The following is a 19,461-nucleotide window of genomic DNA, read 5'->3' as shown; positions in this document are numbered from 1 at the left end:
ACAATGTTCCTGCATGAGTGTGACAGAAGCTTCACCTACCTAGTAATTGCTCTGTGCTCTTCCCACTATCTAACCCTCAGTCCTTGGCTTCCTGTTTTTCTCCATTTACATTATAGGAAAGCTGCATTTTTTCCAACAATAAATTTAAGTTAGGTCTCCATAATACATGATTTCATAAAAAACATAATATCTTTTTTTTTTCCCTTTTCTTTGCAGTACAGTACAGTGCTTTGTCCACGACATGACTGGGACATGTGGCACCCTACTTTGGTAGCTGAAGCATTATTTGCAATAGCCAATATCTTTAGCTCTTTGCGTCTAATCTCATTGTTCACAGCCAACTCTCACCTGGGTCCTCTGCAGATATCATTAGGAAGAATGCTTCTGGACATTTTAAAATTTCTTTTTATATACTGTCTTGTACTACTGGCGTTTGCCAATGGCTTGAATCAATTATACTTCAATTATGATACAACTGAAGTGGACAATAAGAACTGCATTGGCATCCGATGCGAAAAGCAAAATAATGCCTTCTCCACGTAAGTTTCATATTTCATTTTCTATTTCAAATATAAATCAAATTGCAAGTGTGATAAAGGTTATAACTCTTATATGCAAGCATCCACTTCTTCTCTACATATATGCTTATCATTCATAAGTGGCTGGTAAAGTGATAAGCCAGTAGAATCAGTATAGTTTGGAATGTATTCATCATCATCATCATCACCATTTATTTATATAGCGCCACTGATTCCGCAGCGCTGTAGAGAGAACTCATTCATATCAGTCCCTGCCCCATTGGAGCTTACAGTCTAAATTCCCTAACATACACACACAGATGACTGAGAGAGGGACTAGGGTCAATTTTGATAGCAGCCAATTAACCTACCAGTATGTTTTTGGAGTGTGGGAGGAAATCGGAGCACCCAGAGGAAACCCACTCAAAGAAGGGGAGAACATACAAACTCCACACAGATTAGGCCATGGTCAGGAATTGAACTTATGACCCCAGTGCTATGAGGCAGAAGTACTAACCACTAAGCCACCAGGCTGCCCATAATGTATTGCACAAGTCTACCCAAAATACACATGAATCATAGTCTCCTGTGTGCCAGAGGTACTAAGGATGCCCACATGCACTTGCTCTTTCCTCTTCTTGGTATTACATTATATGGCAGGGCCTTAATTAAAAAAAACTAGAAGGGTCTTCTAATGATAACCGTTCCCCTGTAAAATATTGTAAACATGCTCCAGCTGAAAAGCTAGGGGTTCTTTCTGAGCTGCCTTTCGCTTTGGTGAGCCAGTGTAATGTTTGTACAGTATTAAAGTACTTGTATACTCAACAAAATGCCAAAAAGACATATGTCCAATATATATACTTAAACATAAAATAATGCTCAAACAAATAATCTTAAAAAAACATGAACACCTATTTAATTAAATAAATCATGTATTCGAAAACACCACTTACACGATTATCTCCAAATTCATATACTAAAGAGGAAATAATTTCCACAGCATAATCTGAGCTCAGAGAATATCCGAGTGAACTCTGATAGATTGGACCGACTTATAAGCAGGATGGATACTGCTTGGTGCAGTACACTGGGCTAGAATTACTATATTTAGAAATATTCACATTTTGCCTGATAAACAAATTTTAACGTTTAATATGTTGTGTACAAAGAGGGTAATGCGGCTTTCGCATTTACCACTATCATTGTCAAGCTGCACCTCTACCATAGTTGCCTACTCTCCCGGAATGTCCGGGAGACTCCCGAATTTCTGGGAGAGCATTGGAATCTCCCAGATTCTGGCCATTCATTATTTAAGGGGTGAGGGCGTGGCTTATGTCGCGATTCATGTGTCATTGTGGCCACCGCCCCCTTTCATAATAGACTAGAAATTATTGTGTCTGTTTAGGGGGTGGGCTCAGTAACACAATTCACCGCTTACCTCCCCCTGCATCTCCCGGATTCATTCTTCCCGAGTATGACCTCTACGCTACCTCATGGGACATATGTATACACACTTGTTATTCCTGGGATAAACATGGTGCATTTGTTAGTGATGTGCAGCTGAACATATCGTGAGATAAGCCCCAGTGCACATAGGCATACAAATGCACTTTTTCATGCGTACCTCCTTAGATTCAGGGCACAACTCTACATGAGCGCACATGTATATAATCACTGAGCTATTGTGTTAATTAGATTTCCTTCCTACTCTTATCTTAGTCTTCTATAAAACTTGATCAACCATGTCTGTGATTATAAATTACTTGCTATCCAATAGCATTAGCAAAATACATTTTACATCTGTATGTATGCATTTCTCTTAATGCAGATACCTACCAACTCTTTAACTTTGCTTGGTATTTTGGGTAATCTGAAACGAGATCGAGTCAATATGAGTTTTTTAATTATATGGCTTTTCATTGTATACTACTGCATGCCTAAATGCCCACAATGGTTAAGACCATTTTCAGACAAGGCATAATATTCAGTTTTGTCTGTGCTTTGTTAAAGCTCTTCATCAACATGCACATGAAGAGAAAACCTCCTAATGTATTTCTCCTTTTGTCATTTGGCGTTTGTATTTGTCCTACCGCATTAATTGAACATTTTCAAAACAGTCACTGCTTTTACTGACAGCCATAAATTACTTTCACTGTTCCCATGAAGCTAGAAAAGGACTAATTTCTTAGGTCTCTGTTCACACAATCTTTTTAGAATCTGTTTTACAAGCAGTTCTGTCAGGACTTACTGACCACATGTCAGCTACTGGTAAAGTGTATAGCAACCTGGGGATCATTAATTCCTATGGTGATAGTGCCTCCCCCAATTACAATGTAATACATGTTAGAGACAACTGTATTCGGAACTCTGAATTTAAAATACACCATGTCCCCTTTTTGTTACATTCATGAGCAGCTATTGGCTTATTGGTTAGCACTTCTGCCTCGCAGCACTGGGGTTATGAGTTCAATTCCCGACCAGGGCCTTATCTGTGTGGAGTTTGTATGTTCTCCCTGTGTTTTGAGTGGGTTTCCTCCTACATTCCAAATACATACTAGTAGGTTAATTGGCTGGTATCAAATTGACCCTAGTCTCTCTCTCTCTGTCTGTGTGTGAATGTTAGGGAATTTATACTGTAATCTCCAATGGGGCAGGAACTGATATGAGTGAGTTTTCTGTACAGCGCTGTGGAATTAGTAGCGCTATATAAATAGCCAATGATGATTCATGACCCCCCTGATAACAAAAAAATGATTTGTAAACCATTATTTTAAATTCCTAAAATGGAGGACTCTCTAGATTGCAGGCTCATCTTTTACTTGCTCCCGAAATTCTCCAAAAAAGGTCTAAAAGGGAATAGTTAAGGCACCCATACTAACCAATCAGATCCTATCTCTCACTTATTTAGATCATTCCAAAAAATGATAGTTAGAATCTGCTTGGTTTCACCTCCACTTTTTCTGTATAAAAGTTTTAGTAAATCTCCCCTCTGGTCATGTGATCGTTCATATTTATTAGCAACATAAATATAAAGGGATCCAGATTGTATGAGCAGCCTACACATGCTCTGTACAGAAAAACACATTGGTACATAGGTAATTTTTAGTCAGACTGATTAATTGTTAGGTAAGGATCACCTTCAATCTGTCCTGTATTTCCTTCAGAAAGCAGTAGAATTGTAAATAATGATTTGCAAATCATGCTATTATGATTTCCGTTATACATAAAATAAAATGAGTATCAGGAGTAAGAACAATCTATTAAAACATACTTCCACGCTGCACAACTAGCTTTTAATATTGTCCAATGAACATAATTTCCTAAACACTATGAGCCTGATTCATCTTCGAATGCAAGTCCCGCTGCCTGCCCTATTTTACATGAAATTGCTCTGCGCTTGCTCAGAAACTGACTTTACTCCAGTGAGCGCAAGTGCATGCAAACCAAGTTCAAATCCAAATGACCCTTCCGACTGCCTCTGATTTGAAGAGCAGAATGGGATAAGGAAGGGGCATATGCACATAGGCAACGTACCAGCGTGCCAAGGTCGAGCACATGCGCATAAGTCTGATTCAAGTTCTGATGATCTGAGTTAGCTGTTTTAGTCAAATCATTTGCTCCAGCTTCAGGGCAGGTGTAAATGGTGATAGATAGTGAGGATGGACGCCTACGCATGCCACAACATGTGTAATTAAGAGCAACTGTAAAAATGCATTTTATGTACAGAACATATTAAGAACATCCTGATATATGTATTTAATTCCCCCAAAATTATAAAAAAAAATATATAATTTTTTTAATGTATTTTTATTATTGATTATAGTATTTATAGGTGTTAATGTATTTAATATTTTTTTTCCATGCATTCTGATGGGACTTTACATTGCACATATGCATTGTGCGTGGTATACAGTGTGTTCTGTCCTTATGCATATGGCAAGTACCATATAGCCAGAGCGTACTTATAGCTGTATGCCAATGGAAATATTTCTTGAGATCCTCTTGTAATTGAATAAAGCATATGTGCGTACAATTTCCGTCCGATTTTAAAAAACACAAATTGCGTTCACTTTGCTTCTATAACACTCTAACTGGCATAGAATATTTTCATCTCATAGAACTTATGTTGCCAGACTCTTACATTTTACTTTTATAAAATAATGGAAATAAATACACAAATAAGTCTGAGTATAGCAAATAGCAATTGGGCAGCACGGTGGCTTATTGGTTAGCACTTCTGACTCACAGCGCTGGGGTCATGAGTTTAATTCCCGACCATGGCCTCATCTGTGTGTAGTTTGTATGTTCTCCCCGTGTTTGCGGTTTCCTCTGGGTGCTCCGGTTTCCTCCCACAATCCAAAAACATACTGGTAGGTTAATTGACTGCTATTAAAACTCACCTTAGTCTCTCTGTCTGTGTGTTTATGTTAGGGAACTGTGTGTCTATGTTAGGGACTGTAAACTCCAATGGGCCAGGGACTGATGTGAATGAGTTCTCTGTACAGCGCTGCGGAATCAGTGGCGCTATATAAATAAATGGTGATGATGATGATGATGATGAATTGCGGCTCAATCAGTCAGCTTGGGGATGCCAGACTAGTAAGACCTAGCTATCTGGCCCTGTGTTGAGAGACCAACGTCTCAAGCATAGTGATAACATTTACACTGTCTATTCTATTTTAGTAAAGATACACTTTCAGAAAGCCATAATTGTGTCACCAACTTTATGGCCTAGAAAAACCTGCCCTGTACTGTTAATGTAACACATTTATTCAAAACAAAGACACTTGTTGTCAGCACTTATACTTAACCCTGCATATATGTGTGTATCTAGCAAAATGAAAACATGAGGTATTAGTTCATACTTTGATCAAAACATTTAAGCCTGCATCCCAGCGTCAAGGGCATCTCATTGTATGCAGATCCTACACTGACTTTTCTGCTTTAAACACCATTCAAATGCAGTTAAAATCAGATGCACTCACCCCTCGGGTTTACATCTAGCTTTGGCTAACGTATTCATTGCCAATGATCTACTATAGGTGTCAGAAAACATTGCTATGGAGTTAGCAGGGCTACAATACCATATATTTGGCCTGTTTTCCTTGCTATGCCCCCCCAGTACATTGTTAAGATTGAGGCACTTCCATGTACAGTTTTGTAGAATAGCCTTGTGTAGCATGAGTGGGAGGATTGTATATGACATAGTATTAACAAGTAATATTGATATTTCCTTAATTTTTATGATGTCTTTTTGTTGTTTTTTTCTAGATTATTTGAAACATTGCAGTCATTGTTTTGGTCAATTTTTGGGCTCATCAGTCTATATGTCACAAAAGTGAAACCTGACCACAAGTTCACAGAATTCGTTGGTGCCACCATGTTTGGAACCTATAATGTAATCTCACTGGTTGTTCTTCTGAACATGCTAATCGCCATGATGAACAACTCCTACCAACTCATTGCTGTAAGATATATTCTGTAATAAGGGTCTGCCTGTACAGTAGATTTTTATTTAAGTTTGTGATTTAGATTTATTGTCATGGGAATAAGCCCGGTCAATCCAAAGGACAATAAATAATACATTTATGCTTAACAATCAATATCAAGTACAGTGTTTTTCGCTGCAGTCATTGATTGCAAGTTATGGCTGAATCAGAGGTGGAACTAGTGAGCTGTGGGCCCCGGAGCAGGTAAGTGGGGAGAAGGGACTCGGGGCCATGCAGTATGCCCCATTATCCCCTTGTGTCTCGGTTCATGGCACCTGCAGCACCAATGGTAGTTCCACCACTGGACTGAACATTTCAACCAATTCCTTAAAAGATGACCTTTCACCAGGGGGCGAGTGTTTTTTAACCTGTTCCTACCCACCCGTACCTATATGTTGGGCAGACTTCATTTCTGAGTTGTAGCCCAGTTTAATGACCAGAAGGAGGTACACTCTACTTTTAATGACAGGATTGGGTTAAAACAGTGTGGCCAGGAACCATCAGCCTTAGTTCTCTACTGCATGATCACTGCATGCAACATTCAAAGTAAATGCAGTGTGCAGTAAAAGGTGGAAACATGACCTACCACATTAATAGAGGTAAATCCTGTGTCATAACATTGATGACATTATGAGGGGAATCTCTTAATATAGAGGAACCCAGGAGCTGCAGGGAAGATTTGTCAACTATGGAAAGAATTGTAGAATCACATCAAAGTGTGGTAAAAATTAATTGTTTCCCTTCATAATGTACGTAAAATAATATATGTATTGCAATGTGTTACAAAATACAATATTTACAAACAATAACAATGTGAAATTCACACCAGCATGTACCCATAAGTGCTCTTGGCAATCCTCACTGATGTAGAGCACTGAGAATACTGATGTACAGCATGGGATGAACGTCCAGCGGCCGTGTCTTGACCAGCAGAGTGATTAACATGCTATCCACATTCTTGGCTGGATACATTATGAAGCAAACACATTTTGCTTGCATTTGTCTGCTATGACTAGTTAATTAAATAACCCTACAGCTTTGGTTACGGGTCCTCTTTTATGGGTTCTTCACTGCCTCTTCTACATGCGCTCTCTCCTCTGTTCTTCTCCAAACTATAGTTTCATAGAACTACCAGCTAATTTCTGCATGTTTAACTCACTTCTCTGGAACAACAAGAGGACAATGTTTGAGGATTTATGCAACTAACTAGTAATTATTTTGTCACTAAATTGTGTAATCGCACAACAAAATATATTTGTGGGCATTATTCTTAATATTGGATGTGCCAACAATTTTACCACTGTTCCACATTAATACATTAAGTACAGGTGTTATTTACAATATCTTTATGGATAATGTGCACCATTGCCTATACACTTAAACTTAGTAAGCTCTGCACACCATTCAATCATATCTGTCACTGACCCATAAAGGCTTAGCTAGATCGGAGGAGCTGCAGCCACATGTGCAGCATCTCTGTTTCAGTCATTGTGAAATCTGTACTGCGGCCTTGACAACCGAGACCCCCCCCCCCCCTCCCACCACCTAAGTGCTTTGTAGTAGGGAAATAACAGTATTGTCCCATCATGAATAGGGGAAGAGATTTTATCAATGGTCTTCCCTCTACCAATGACACAGGCAAGGTCACATGTATCTCACACTGTAATTGATGTGTTTAATATCACTCTGGATTAATCTTAATGGACCCTTACGTATAAAATAACATTCACAAGCATATTAGGAAATGTTTCCGAAGCCTATTAGAAGGGAAGCTTATGAGATAAGGATGTTATGCTGGATCATTCAATTTCACAACACCTGAAGAGCCACAGGTTGGGCAGGCCTGGTTTGTACTAAGCAACAATACAAATGTAATGTGAAATAAATCAAGTTATGTACAGTATATCTGTAAATATTATTGTGTTTCAGCTTTAAGAGCTTTTTATTCCAGGCCTAAGTCTTTCAATACCTGAATCTAGGACTTTTTAACGCTACATAGAAATGCAATGCAACATGCAGTAAATTATTTAAATTTGTTATGCTTATTGAAATTAATTTCATACATATATTTTCTTACCCTCTCCATTATAGGATCATGCAGACATTGAATGGAAGTTTGCAAGAACAAAGCTCTGGATGAGTTACTTTGAGGAAGGAGGGACACTTCCCACCCCTTTCAATATTGTCCCTAGCCCAAAATCACTGTGGTATTTTTTTAAATGGGCAAGGAAAAAAATATGCAAGAAGAACATAAGAAAAAAACCTGAAAGTTTCGGAACAATAGGTGTAAGTAATTGAGGGAAAAAGTAACTTAATGAGCAAGAGACATCATATAGATACCTTAATATATAAATATTAAATACATTTATAATCAGTAATAGGAATCGCTGGCTGTAAGTCACACTCCAAACAGATCCTTAGGATAATTTGTTTGGCAGAGATATACAACACTGTTGCAGCAAAGTATGAAGCTAAGAGTAGTCCTGGCTGTCTGCCAAGTTGTAGCGATTAAGAAAGGGAGCAGCATGTTAGAGCTCAGTTCTTTTCAAAGTGAATAGGTATCAGAAGAAATAGCCAGGTCACAAGTAAAGAAACATCTTTATTTTATGTTTTATTTAGTTTATTTTGCCAGCAGAGAGCAGCAGAAAAATAAATAATACATTACAAATAATCAATTAGTGGAAATTATTTTTTTTTTTTACAATTTGTGAACTTCCTATAATATTTACCATATTTTTCAGACCATTAGATGTATTCCCCCTCCCCTCCCCCCTCTGAATATTTACTAACAATAGCCTGCGTCTTGTGGTCTGAATGGGACTCTAAAGCGATTCCTCTATTAACAGCAAGTGCAGTGGAACCCAAAAAGTCATCAAACACGTCATCCAATCGGATGCTGCTACATGTTTTTAGAGAATAGTGGATGCTGTCGCTAAAAGTGTTCACCCGACCTGCACATGTGCAGCTTCCATGCACATAGCTCATGCATGCACAGGTCTAGCAAACTCACTGACTTGCAAACATAGCTCTTGCTGTGCTGCCTTGCAATGGGGAGGGCAGTGGGTGCCGTGCAGGGGCCAGTTATTTTGTGGGGGGGCTTGGTTAGCACCCCAGCTGCCCTACCTATAATCTGCCTCTGTCAGGGAAATTACAATTTAAGATCTACTACAGCAAAATCTAGACCTACAGGTTTGTGGCTACTGTCATACACAGTATGATAAATGTTTCAGGAACAGGCTCAAACATTGGTTTGATTAATAAAGTGATGCTCCTTTACTTATAATTTATTGAATGGCAGTAACTTAATGGCACTTGGCAAATTGTATTTTCTTACTAAAATATGCATGATGACTTCATACTGCATATTTTTAGATCTTGCCAGGTAAAATACATTTATGCTTTCCTAATTCCGAAGTGTTTACAAAAAAAAAGCATATGTTTAACGTAATGTACTGTATAGTTACAAGAGAACTCTTGGTGCTTTTTGTTTGTTTCATTGCAGAGAAGAGCAGCTGATAACTTCCGCAGGCACAATCAATATCAGGTATTTTTTCCTTTGCTGTTTCCTTTTTCTTTTGCTATAAAATGTAATCTCTCATGTTTAGATAACATTAAAACAAACACAGCAGTGTTAAAATAAGTCAGTTACTGCAGTGCACTGTTTATTTGTGTTCTGTATATTTTATAATACAGATGTTGGCCTTATAAAAAATGTTATCTTATCGTGATAAACACGTATTATTGCTAATCCGTTTTACCCTAACACACTCGAAGGCTGCATTATCCAGCTGTGTCTGTTGCCAGGTCACCACATCTCAGTATCACTGCATGAATCTCAACTACTGTTGCTCTCCAGCTAGAGCGCCATGGGTTCCCTAAGTATCTGTTACTTAAAAGTAAAATAAAGTAAACAACACAAAAACCCCAACTCATTAAAAATATATATTAATCCACCAAAGTACCTACTGACCCTCTATTCATATGTAATCCATAAGTAGCTGGAGTAAGGGGAATGGGAATAAAAGACAATCCCTTTCCCCCTGTTTATATTTTTAAACATGATTTTACTTAATGAACGAACTATCTTGAATGGCGACTTAAAAACTCCACATAAAGCGATGATTTGGAAAATTTGAGGTCTAATAAATATTTATTTGTATGTATTATTTCTTAGACAGCATAAGTCTAAAGAATTGCGAATCTCCAGCCCTTGTGGATCACTGGGAGTTATTGTAGTTCTATAACCACTGGAAACCCATAGGTTCCCTAAGCCTACCCATCTCTAAAGAGCACAGAGTATTTGAATGACTGTGCAGGAAGTTGGTTCATGATTCCAGCCCTCACGTAGCACCATAGGTTGAGTAGGGAACCTGTGGTTATACAGCAGTTATGGAACTACAAAACCACAATATCCAAATCTCCACATTGCATAGGAAATGTGGACACACACTGACACCCATTGCCACTATCCTGCCTTCCACCACTTCCAATGGAAAATGTTTGGGCTGCCTTATTAAATTAGAGGCTATATTGCATATTTGACTACCCTGTCCCCACAGCCTCCACAGGGTCAGATAAGGCTGGGGACCATACAGTGCACCAGTACCTAAGAGCGGACAGGAAGACTTGCCCAAGTACACAGTGGTTCACGACAATTCCACACTGCTTCAAATGGGCAAGAAGACCCCCCCCCCCCTCCCCCCACAAGGCAGGGTGTGTAATTTTTGTTTGGGCTGGAAACTGATATGCTAATCGTGACTGATGGAACAAATTAAATGTGATACTTTCTGAATATTATCTTTAAATAATACCAAAAAATAATGTTTAAGAATTGATCTGTCTCCTATTGTTGCGTTAGGAAGTCATGAAGAATCTTGTTAAGAGATATGTTGCAGCAATGATCAGGGATGCCAAGACAGAAGAAGGATTAACAGAGGAAAACTTTAAGGTATGAAGTGTAATGTTCCTAATATTTAAGTATTTCTACTTTCTATATCCCTACTGTTCAAATCCTATTGAAGTTAGTTGGACACTCCCTATGGATATATGTACATTTGTGCAAAAGTAAATCAATATTTTCCATAAAAAGCTATATGCTTTCAATAAGTGTTTTCAGTTGCTAGCCCAAGTTATTTGTGAAAGAAAGTAGTATACATTAGTAAAGATTCAGATAATCTCATGTCATCGGTTAAATTAAGTTTATATAATGTGGAGGCAATAGACAGTTCCCTTTCTAAAACCAGTCACATTATATGGATAAGCTACCTCCCATATATGAATATGTATGTGTCATATGCAAGCTAATTGCTAGTCATATAAAACTGCATGTATTTGTGAATTCATTCATAGTATTAGTTTGGTGTAGCTCAGATGAACTTTGTATTCTGCTTAGGGTTAAAACTGAGTAGGGGGAGGCCAAATTATGTTATTTCTTTGATTTAGTTTCCTAACTTTTCTGCTCTACCCATGAGGTATTTTTGGCTAGAGAGTTCCAGACACCTAGTTACAGATGAGTGCCCAAAACCATTTTATGACACAGGTCGTCAAGCAAAAGCTTTTGGATCTCTCTTTAAGGTTATATAAAAAACATCAGTGATATCCAACAAACAAATTCATCACATTCTTGGTGACTCTGTGTTATCTGTGATATCTCATGACATCTCAACAGGATGACTGAACAGCTGGGATAAATTTGAATGAAAGGGAATAAGGACACAGGAAAATGTCATATTTTCTCAAATATCTTACTTACAGGAGTTATGTTTGGTATGCAAATGAAGAGAATCTTATGACTTGTTGTGTGGAGGTAATATCATCTTTGTAGAACCTTCAGGTAAAAAAGTTAGGCCAGTGCACATAAACCCTGACATGAAAGGTGTTTGAAAAGAGGTCATTAAAAAAATAATTTGCCTTTATACAGACTTTCTAGGTCTGACATCACAGTGGAGTAAATCATCAGTTTGGTTCACTTTTTGGAGTCAATTTCCCATTGAGAAAACTCATTCGTGAGGCTATAATGTCTGTTGTTTATTCCTTTTTATATTTACAAGAAACTATTGTATTATATCTTCGATGCAATTTTGTTCATTGTTTTTCATCGTAAGCATTGTGGATTTATTTTCCATATTCGTTAAGGCACGCATACTGAGTGCTTTGTGCAGTTGTTCTCAACTGCACGTAAATTGGCAAGGAACGGATCTCAAGATACGTGTAGTGTTGACTATGGGTGTAGGTTCACTCTGCGGTACTAGACCACTGCAGGATGCGTATAATGCGTATGTGGAATATGAAATCTCAAAAGAACGCACAGAAAAAAAATATTAATCAATTAATGTTACCTGTCAATAATATAGTCATTTATGATTAGGAATGGAAATTGTATATAAAAAAAAAAAATTATCATTTTTTTTTTCCGTTGAAAAACATTAGGGTTAGGCTGTCTTTAATGTCTACTGTACATAAAATACATTTTTAGAGTTGCTCCTGATTGCAGACACATGTTATAGCACACAAACGGTACTGACCCAGGACTTAGACTAGCCCCTTAGCTGGTGCAAGCGATACGGCAGAAAAATAAGAAATTTTCACACACAGAGCTTTATTCCGACGTGGCTGCATTCGATTGAATTTGTCATGCCCACATTGTGCATTAAGAGTGGGCACACTCCCTTTCCCCACCCCATTCACTCCCCAAAATCGTAGACCATCGTAACGGTCATGTTTGTTGGCATACGCAGTGGGCCTGCTTTCATTGATGGCCGAATGTCCTCGTTCTGGGCATGCGCAGAAGGGAATTGCATTTGATACACACAAAAAAACAGAGATACGTTCCTTAATGACTCAGGCCCAAAAAGTTCATGTTCTTTTGAATTTACATTTCAGACTTGCTTGGTTTTAGAATACTACATAGTTGTAGGGAGAACCAAAGGCTTCCTGAGTAAGAAAAATCCTTGGTGCTGGCATGATTGGTAAGTTAGTGTGTGGGAGAGGCAGGGAGAGTTTTAAGCGTTTTTAACAGACCAGGGGGTAAATGTATCAAGCTGAGAGTTTTCCAGCGGGTTTGAAAAACCAATCAGATTCTAGTTATCATTTATTTAGTACATTCTACAAAATGACAGCTAGAATCTGATTGGTTGCTATAGGCAACATCTCCACTTTTCAAACCCGCCGAAAAACTCTCAGCTTGATACATTTACCCCCAGGTGGTTGTTTTTTATTTACTCTTTGTCACACACACATCACACAGGCTCAGGTGAGTACTGGATCGTGACAGTGTGCAATTCCAAACATGGTGTATAGTTTCAATAAGGCATGTTTTGCACATTGAACTATGTATCTTTGTCATTTGTGTAGGGTTTGTTTTCTGTGTCATCAACTATGTATATATTTAAACTGTGTCCGTTGAATTTATAGCTTTTTTTGTGTGGAAGTTCAAAAAGTCCTTTGGATTTTTATTTTTTTTGTGCTCCATTTATCAACCATCATTATGCAGCTGAAAGTGACTTAGTTTAGTATTTAGCTTCCAGATTTGATTACTGTATTCTAAGAGGTACATTTCTGAATTGTGCCTTCATGATATGACATGTGTAAATATTAATGAAATATCATTTGGGAATGTAAAATTATAAGGTTTGATTTAGGTAACAGAATTATTTAATTAGATTTTTATATCTCATAATGGAAATAGGAAATTTTATCCATGTATTTATTTGTTGCTCGATTAACTGTATCACTGGGGTATTTATATTTAAATGATTTAGTGCTTAAATGATTTGGCCCAAATTAACTGACATGGAAATATAGAGCTTGGTTGTATTACTATATTAAAGGAAATAAGATTGATTTGCCTCAATATATTTTAAGTACTGGATATTTCCCGAAACTATAATTTAAAGCATACATTGTTATATTTCTCCACATTCCCAGTAATTTTTTATTGTTTCCATATTTTCTGAACTAGCGTTTCTAATGCAATTGGAAGTAGCACAGGTGACAATGGGCACCCCGGGCGTATATACCTTGCTCCAGGGAAATGGTTTCTGCAATTTGTCCTCCAGTTCTTACCCTTATGAGGAAAGATTGTTCCATTTTACAAATAATTATTATTACTATTATTTTTATTATTAAATATTTAGCTATTTATAATTCAAGACCTAATCCCATTTTTGACAGTACCACCCACAGGAATTCCAATTTAACAGAATCAAATGATTTTGCAGCATCTAAAGATGTACTAGTATATCTAGCTCTGGATGTAGATGTAGTAGACCTGCCTGACATAAATCCACACTGAACCTGATTATGTGTAATGCTAATAATTTAGTAATAGTTTAGAATCTTCATTAATTAGTGAGATGGCATTTTGTTGGATTCTTATCTATCATATATTCATTGAGGAGTGGAGAGGTGTAATAATATTGTTTTAGTAAGGATAATCGATTAGATAGTTGATAATTGATTTATAAAATCATATCCAATTTTATTTAAAACTATATTTAAAACTATCCTTAAATTCACCTCCTCTAAATGTGGATAGATGGTTATTGTACCCTTGGCAAACTGCAAAGCACCATTTTTCTAAGAACAAGTGTCACTAGCAGCAGTCTTAGACATCACTGTCCTGCCAGTCCATGGATCGCTGGCCTTCCCAATTAGAATCCTTAACAGAACCCAGCTGGGCTGAGCCTCAGGCTTGAGTTGACATAATACTTACCTCAGGTGTTACCACTAACCTCTAATACTAACACATGCTGGGAATCATCAATCAACCTGAAGAAACAGGAATAGCAGCTATTCTTGTTTCTTTAATTCCTGTGTCCAGTCTTCCCGACAGCAGCACACCCATACCCGCATTTCCATCTGTGGTGTTTTTAGCAGAGTCCTCATGCCGGCTAAGTACTCTACTGCTTTCATGGAAGGAACTAAATACACTGGGCCTGTGACCTGGGTCCTCACTGAGCGAAGTCCATATCCTCTTGCGGAGATCCCTGGTGAAGTCTGGTGGGGGTCTTAGACACTGCGTCAGTGTATCTGGTTGTGCCAAACCAGCCTGCTAGTTATTGTCATCTGTGTGTGTACTCCGCTACACTTGCTCTACATCTCCGCTCTACAGGATCATGGCAGTATACTCTGTTGTATCCATTTGATTACTGCCTTAACTGTACCAACTCATCCGTGTACCTCATTATATGCTACGCACTGTTCAACACCTTTGGTTACCTTTGTAATATACGCTGCCCAGGCAGTGCCTAAAAACTCTGTCTGCTCCGTTGCACATTACCAAACCCCCACACTGTATGTATTCAGCTATGCCTTCAGCATTTTGCCTACAGATTCAAACACCGCAATGTATTCTGGTGAATAAACCTCTCTTTCTATCACATTGCATCTGCAGTAAACATTTTCCTGTGTGTTCTCACAGCAAATATTTTATCTTTATCCACAAAGTTGTGAAAGTGGGCAATTACAGGGCGTAATGTGGCTGCAGATGGTCGGCTTTTTCTTAAAACCTGCTGGGCTTTTTGCACTGAAAATGTGGGGGTGAAAAATGTGTGTTTTTTCCACTTGCCCAAAGATCCACAATGCTATAACTTATTGGTGTCACACACTCTTCTGGTTTTTTTGCAAAGGAGATAAATCAAAAATGATTTCTTATGAATTTTTCCAGTTTGTTGCTGTGCTCTGCAGCTTTCGTGAGCTTCATTTCTTGCCTCTTCCTGCTCTGATGTGTATCTATTATTTAAAGCTCTTTATTTTAAGAAAAATTATCTATGGTGCGCCTGTTGTAGTATGATGTATGCCTCCACACTTTTGTCATTAATTGATTCTATTCTAAGGAAATCTGCAATAATCAAGATGCTCTGTGAACTTGAATATGCTTCCAGGGAGTAAAGGGAAAGGGGTGCAGACAAGAAGGGGTGGGTGAAGCTTAGTGGGGACATAAAAGATTATATGAATGGTAAGTAATAGTATGTAGGTAATAACTGTCACTCCTGAGGGTATGGGTAGAAAAAACATGCCCATGTTGAGGCAAATATTTTAGATAGGACAGAAGTTAGTTAGGCATAGTTGATGCTGAAACGTGCTATTTCCACAGAACCCCCCGACATAAACAATCACTAGTGTAACACGTATGGATACGGCAAAGAAACCACAAAGAAAACAGTATAGGGGCAAAGTCCAATATATATACTGAACAACTTATAAAAAGTTATGTTTAGTAGAATGCTGAAAGTTTGTGGCCAACATAAAAATACTGTTTGCAGTCAACAACCAGTTAAATTAACCTCACCTTATACAGAATACAGAACATATATCTAGAATGACATACAGCATACATAATTGTAGAACTGGTAATTTAATTTGGCCAGTACTTTGGAATATGTATTTATATCCGGAGATCAAATTTGCAAATAATTTTAACATATTTATGGACCCAGTACAACATGCACTTGTGAATTAATAGTTTGATTAGAAATACAAACCCCACATTACCCAAATGCTAGAAAGCTATGCAATAAGCAATTAGTAGTTTATTCTTATATAATTAGAATGTACTGAATACTAAATTAAAAATACCAGCCCTTGGAGGTAAATGGCCCCCAGCCACCTCTGTCTTGCCCAACAAAAATTGCTAACAGAGTAATGATCCGATTGATGACAGTAACAACACCCAGTTTCTGTAGTGGAAGGAAGTAAAAAAATAGTTACACTTAGAATCCCTCTTTAGGAAAAGACCCTACTTGTGTAAGGTGTGTTAAAATAAATTGTAAATTACTTCTAATATAACATACTTTTTTTTTCTTTTCTTTCATTTAGGAACTAAAGCAAGACATTTCTAGCTTCCGTTTTGAGGTTTTGGGTTTGTTAAAGGGAAACAAGTTTAATCTTCACTCTACAAAGATGAGCAACAGTGTATCCGATTTCTCAGATACAGAAGAGAAAAGTAAACCCAAGGAAAAGATTGGTAGAACACAGAAGAGCTTCAGCATCTATGACATAACCACTATGATCCATCCTAAAACAGCGGAGATAACAGCTGATAAATATAACAATGTAAGCAATGGGTCTGCCTTGTTGGCTTCCCAAACTGCTAAGGAGAAACCGAAGAAAATTCAATTTGTCAAAGACATAAAAAGCTTTGGACTTTTTCACAGACGCTCACAGTCTAGTAGCACAGCAGAGTTCAAGAGGAGTTCTAGCAAAATATATTCCGTTTCCGAGGAAATTCTGGAGGAACAAATATCCGATCCAAGTAAAAAAACATTTGAAACAGTGAAAGACATAGAACCAAACTGCCAATTAAATGTTAATACACTGGATGAACAATGCACAGTAACTCAAGGTACATCGGATACCTCCGAATGTTTACCATTACAGCCTTCCGGGGGTTGCCACAGTTTTGTGGATAAAAGTCGAACAGACCATATTGAAAAGATTTTGGACAAAGACATACAGTTCAATACTAACAACAAACAAGCGGAACCTCCCACAGAAGAAGAATATTCTATAACAAGACTGTGATTATGAATATATGTATATGAAAATACATATTTTAAAAGTGTATTTTTGAATGTTTGCATATTCCTTTACAAAAATGATTAACACTTTGGTGGTATATTTACTAAACTGCAGGTTTGAAAAAGTGGAGATATTGCCTATAGCAACCAATCAGATTTTAGCTATCATTTATTTAGTACATTCTACTAAATGAAAGTTAGAATCTGATTGGTTGCTATAGGCAACATCTCCACTTTTTCAAATCCACAGTTCAGTAAATATACCCCTTTGCCTTTTTAGGCGCTAGAATCATTAATATAGATTTGAGCATATATAGGGAAAACAAATACACTGTGTGAATGGTATGCTTTGTAACAAGGATCTACACTGTTGTTTACATTAACATAGCATTCATTTATTGTTTGCAATATTCAATCCCATTCAATGACAAAACACAATTGATTGATAAATGTATAAATACATATACATTTATGTTATACTATGCAAAATAATCATGCTCAAATCATTTGTCAAAGCTGTTCACTAACTACAGGTGTTGGTAATATTTAGCGTGTCATTACTTTTAATGCTTCCTATCATTTATTTAAAGACACCTACTGTAATATTTTAGAAAGTGAAATGATAATCCATGCTGAATAGGACATGCAGCTCAGGGAATATAAGAAAATAGTTTCTTCTATGTACAGGGTGTTTTATTGTGTATTGCACAAATCTTTATGGACGAAAAGGGTTTAAATAGTAGATAGAGTGATAAATAGGTGAGGTTCCACTTTATTTCTCTGTGTGGAGAAAAGCTATATAATGACCCACTAACAAACGGGAAAAACATTGCATTCATATAGTATTTTTTTCTATAAAGCTAGTAAACTAATTTTATGGGCCAAAATGACCCAGTTGTTGCCCCTGTCTGTTTTCTTTTGGTTATGATGACTTCTCCAGAAGAATGTGTCTTCTGTTAGATTCGGGAGTAGAAACAAGACTTGCAGAAGAGACAGTTGGAATTTGTAGGAACCATTTTCCACGTACTCCTTTGCATTCCAGGTTTGACAAACTGTTTTTCCCGATATTGGGATCTAATAGTATGTATAGGGGAGGAGGCAAATCGCAATACTTACACACACTTTTTTTTTACAGTGTAACAGTCCTCTGGTCTGGAGAGTTGGCATCATTGGCTTTTGTAGGAGGTCATCATTTGTGGATATTGCTACCACCCTGGTAGATACCACTGGAATGCAGATAAAAGGGCTGAGGTTCAAGAATTATGCATTTAAATAGCAGAAAACATATAAAATTATATTGCATATAGAACGAAGTAACAAATACTCTCCCTTAGTTAACCTTTTCATACATAATATTATAATACATTCTATTGAATGTGCTAAAAAAATCGTGTCTCATGGATGAAAAATGCAAATGTATGAATGGGCCTGTAATCTTCTCTATATCTATCTATATAAATAAAATACGTTTTTTTGTTTGTTGGCGAATATCTTCCACAACTCAAAGGTAAAGCTGCCAAATCTTACATAGTTATTTAGGGGTATATTTACTAAACTGCGGGTTTGAAAAAGTGGAGATGTTGCCTATAGCAACCAATCAGATTCTAGCTGTTATTTTGTAGAATCTACTAAATAAATGATAACTAGAATCTGATTGGTTGCTATAGGAACTAGCGAGCTGTGGGCCCCGGTGCAAGGAGATGGGAACTGGAGCCCTGAGCCTCTGCACCTGCCATGCAGTGGGCCCCATTATCTCCATGGGCTGCGGTGCACACCACCTGCCGCACCATTGGTAGTTTCACCACTGTATTAAACCACATAGCGACAATGCGACAGAACATCAAATATTGAGAACATGGTTTTTTTGGTTGTAAACAATTGTTTGACTGCTGGAAGGAAACCTCACCACAACATAACAGCAACGTGACAAACCAA

General features: G+C 37.5%; 1 protein-coding gene across 2 annotated transcripts in view; it reads left to right on the top strand.

Moving 5' to 3' along the window:
• Positions 1 to 19,004, top strand: part of TRPC4 (transient receptor potential cation channel subfamily C member 4) — a 198,126-nt gene extending 179,122 nt beyond the window's left edge. For both annotated transcript variants that reach the window (XM_075199024.1, XM_075199025.1), the window contains 6 exons: positions 217 to 539; positions 5,790 to 5,985; positions 8,099 to 8,293; positions 9,510 to 9,551; positions 10,866 to 10,955; positions 16,826 to 19,004. In XM_075199024.1, coding sequence (XP_075055125.1) covers positions 217 to 539; positions 5,790 to 5,985; positions 8,099 to 8,293; positions 9,510 to 9,551; positions 10,866 to 10,955; positions 16,826 to 17,530 — 1,551 coding nt within the window. In that variant the 3' untranslated portion in view covers positions 17,531 to 19,004. The remainder of the gene's footprint in view (positions 1 to 216; positions 540 to 5,789; positions 5,986 to 8,098; positions 8,294 to 9,509; positions 9,552 to 10,865; positions 10,956 to 16,825) is intronic.
• The last annotated feature ends 457 nt before the right edge of the window (positions 19,005 to 19,461 follow it).

The sequence above is a fragment of the Mixophyes fleayi genome, chromosome 2, assembly GCF_038048845.1.
Source record: "Mixophyes fleayi isolate aMixFle1 chromosome 2, aMixFle1.hap1, whole genome shotgun sequence".
In the NCBI taxonomy this organism is placed as follows: Eukaryota; Metazoa; Chordata; class Amphibia; order Anura; family Limnodynastidae; genus Mixophyes; species Mixophyes fleayi.
Note: the sequence above shows the minus strand (reverse complement) of the source record. Positions and strands in the feature narration are given on the sequence as shown.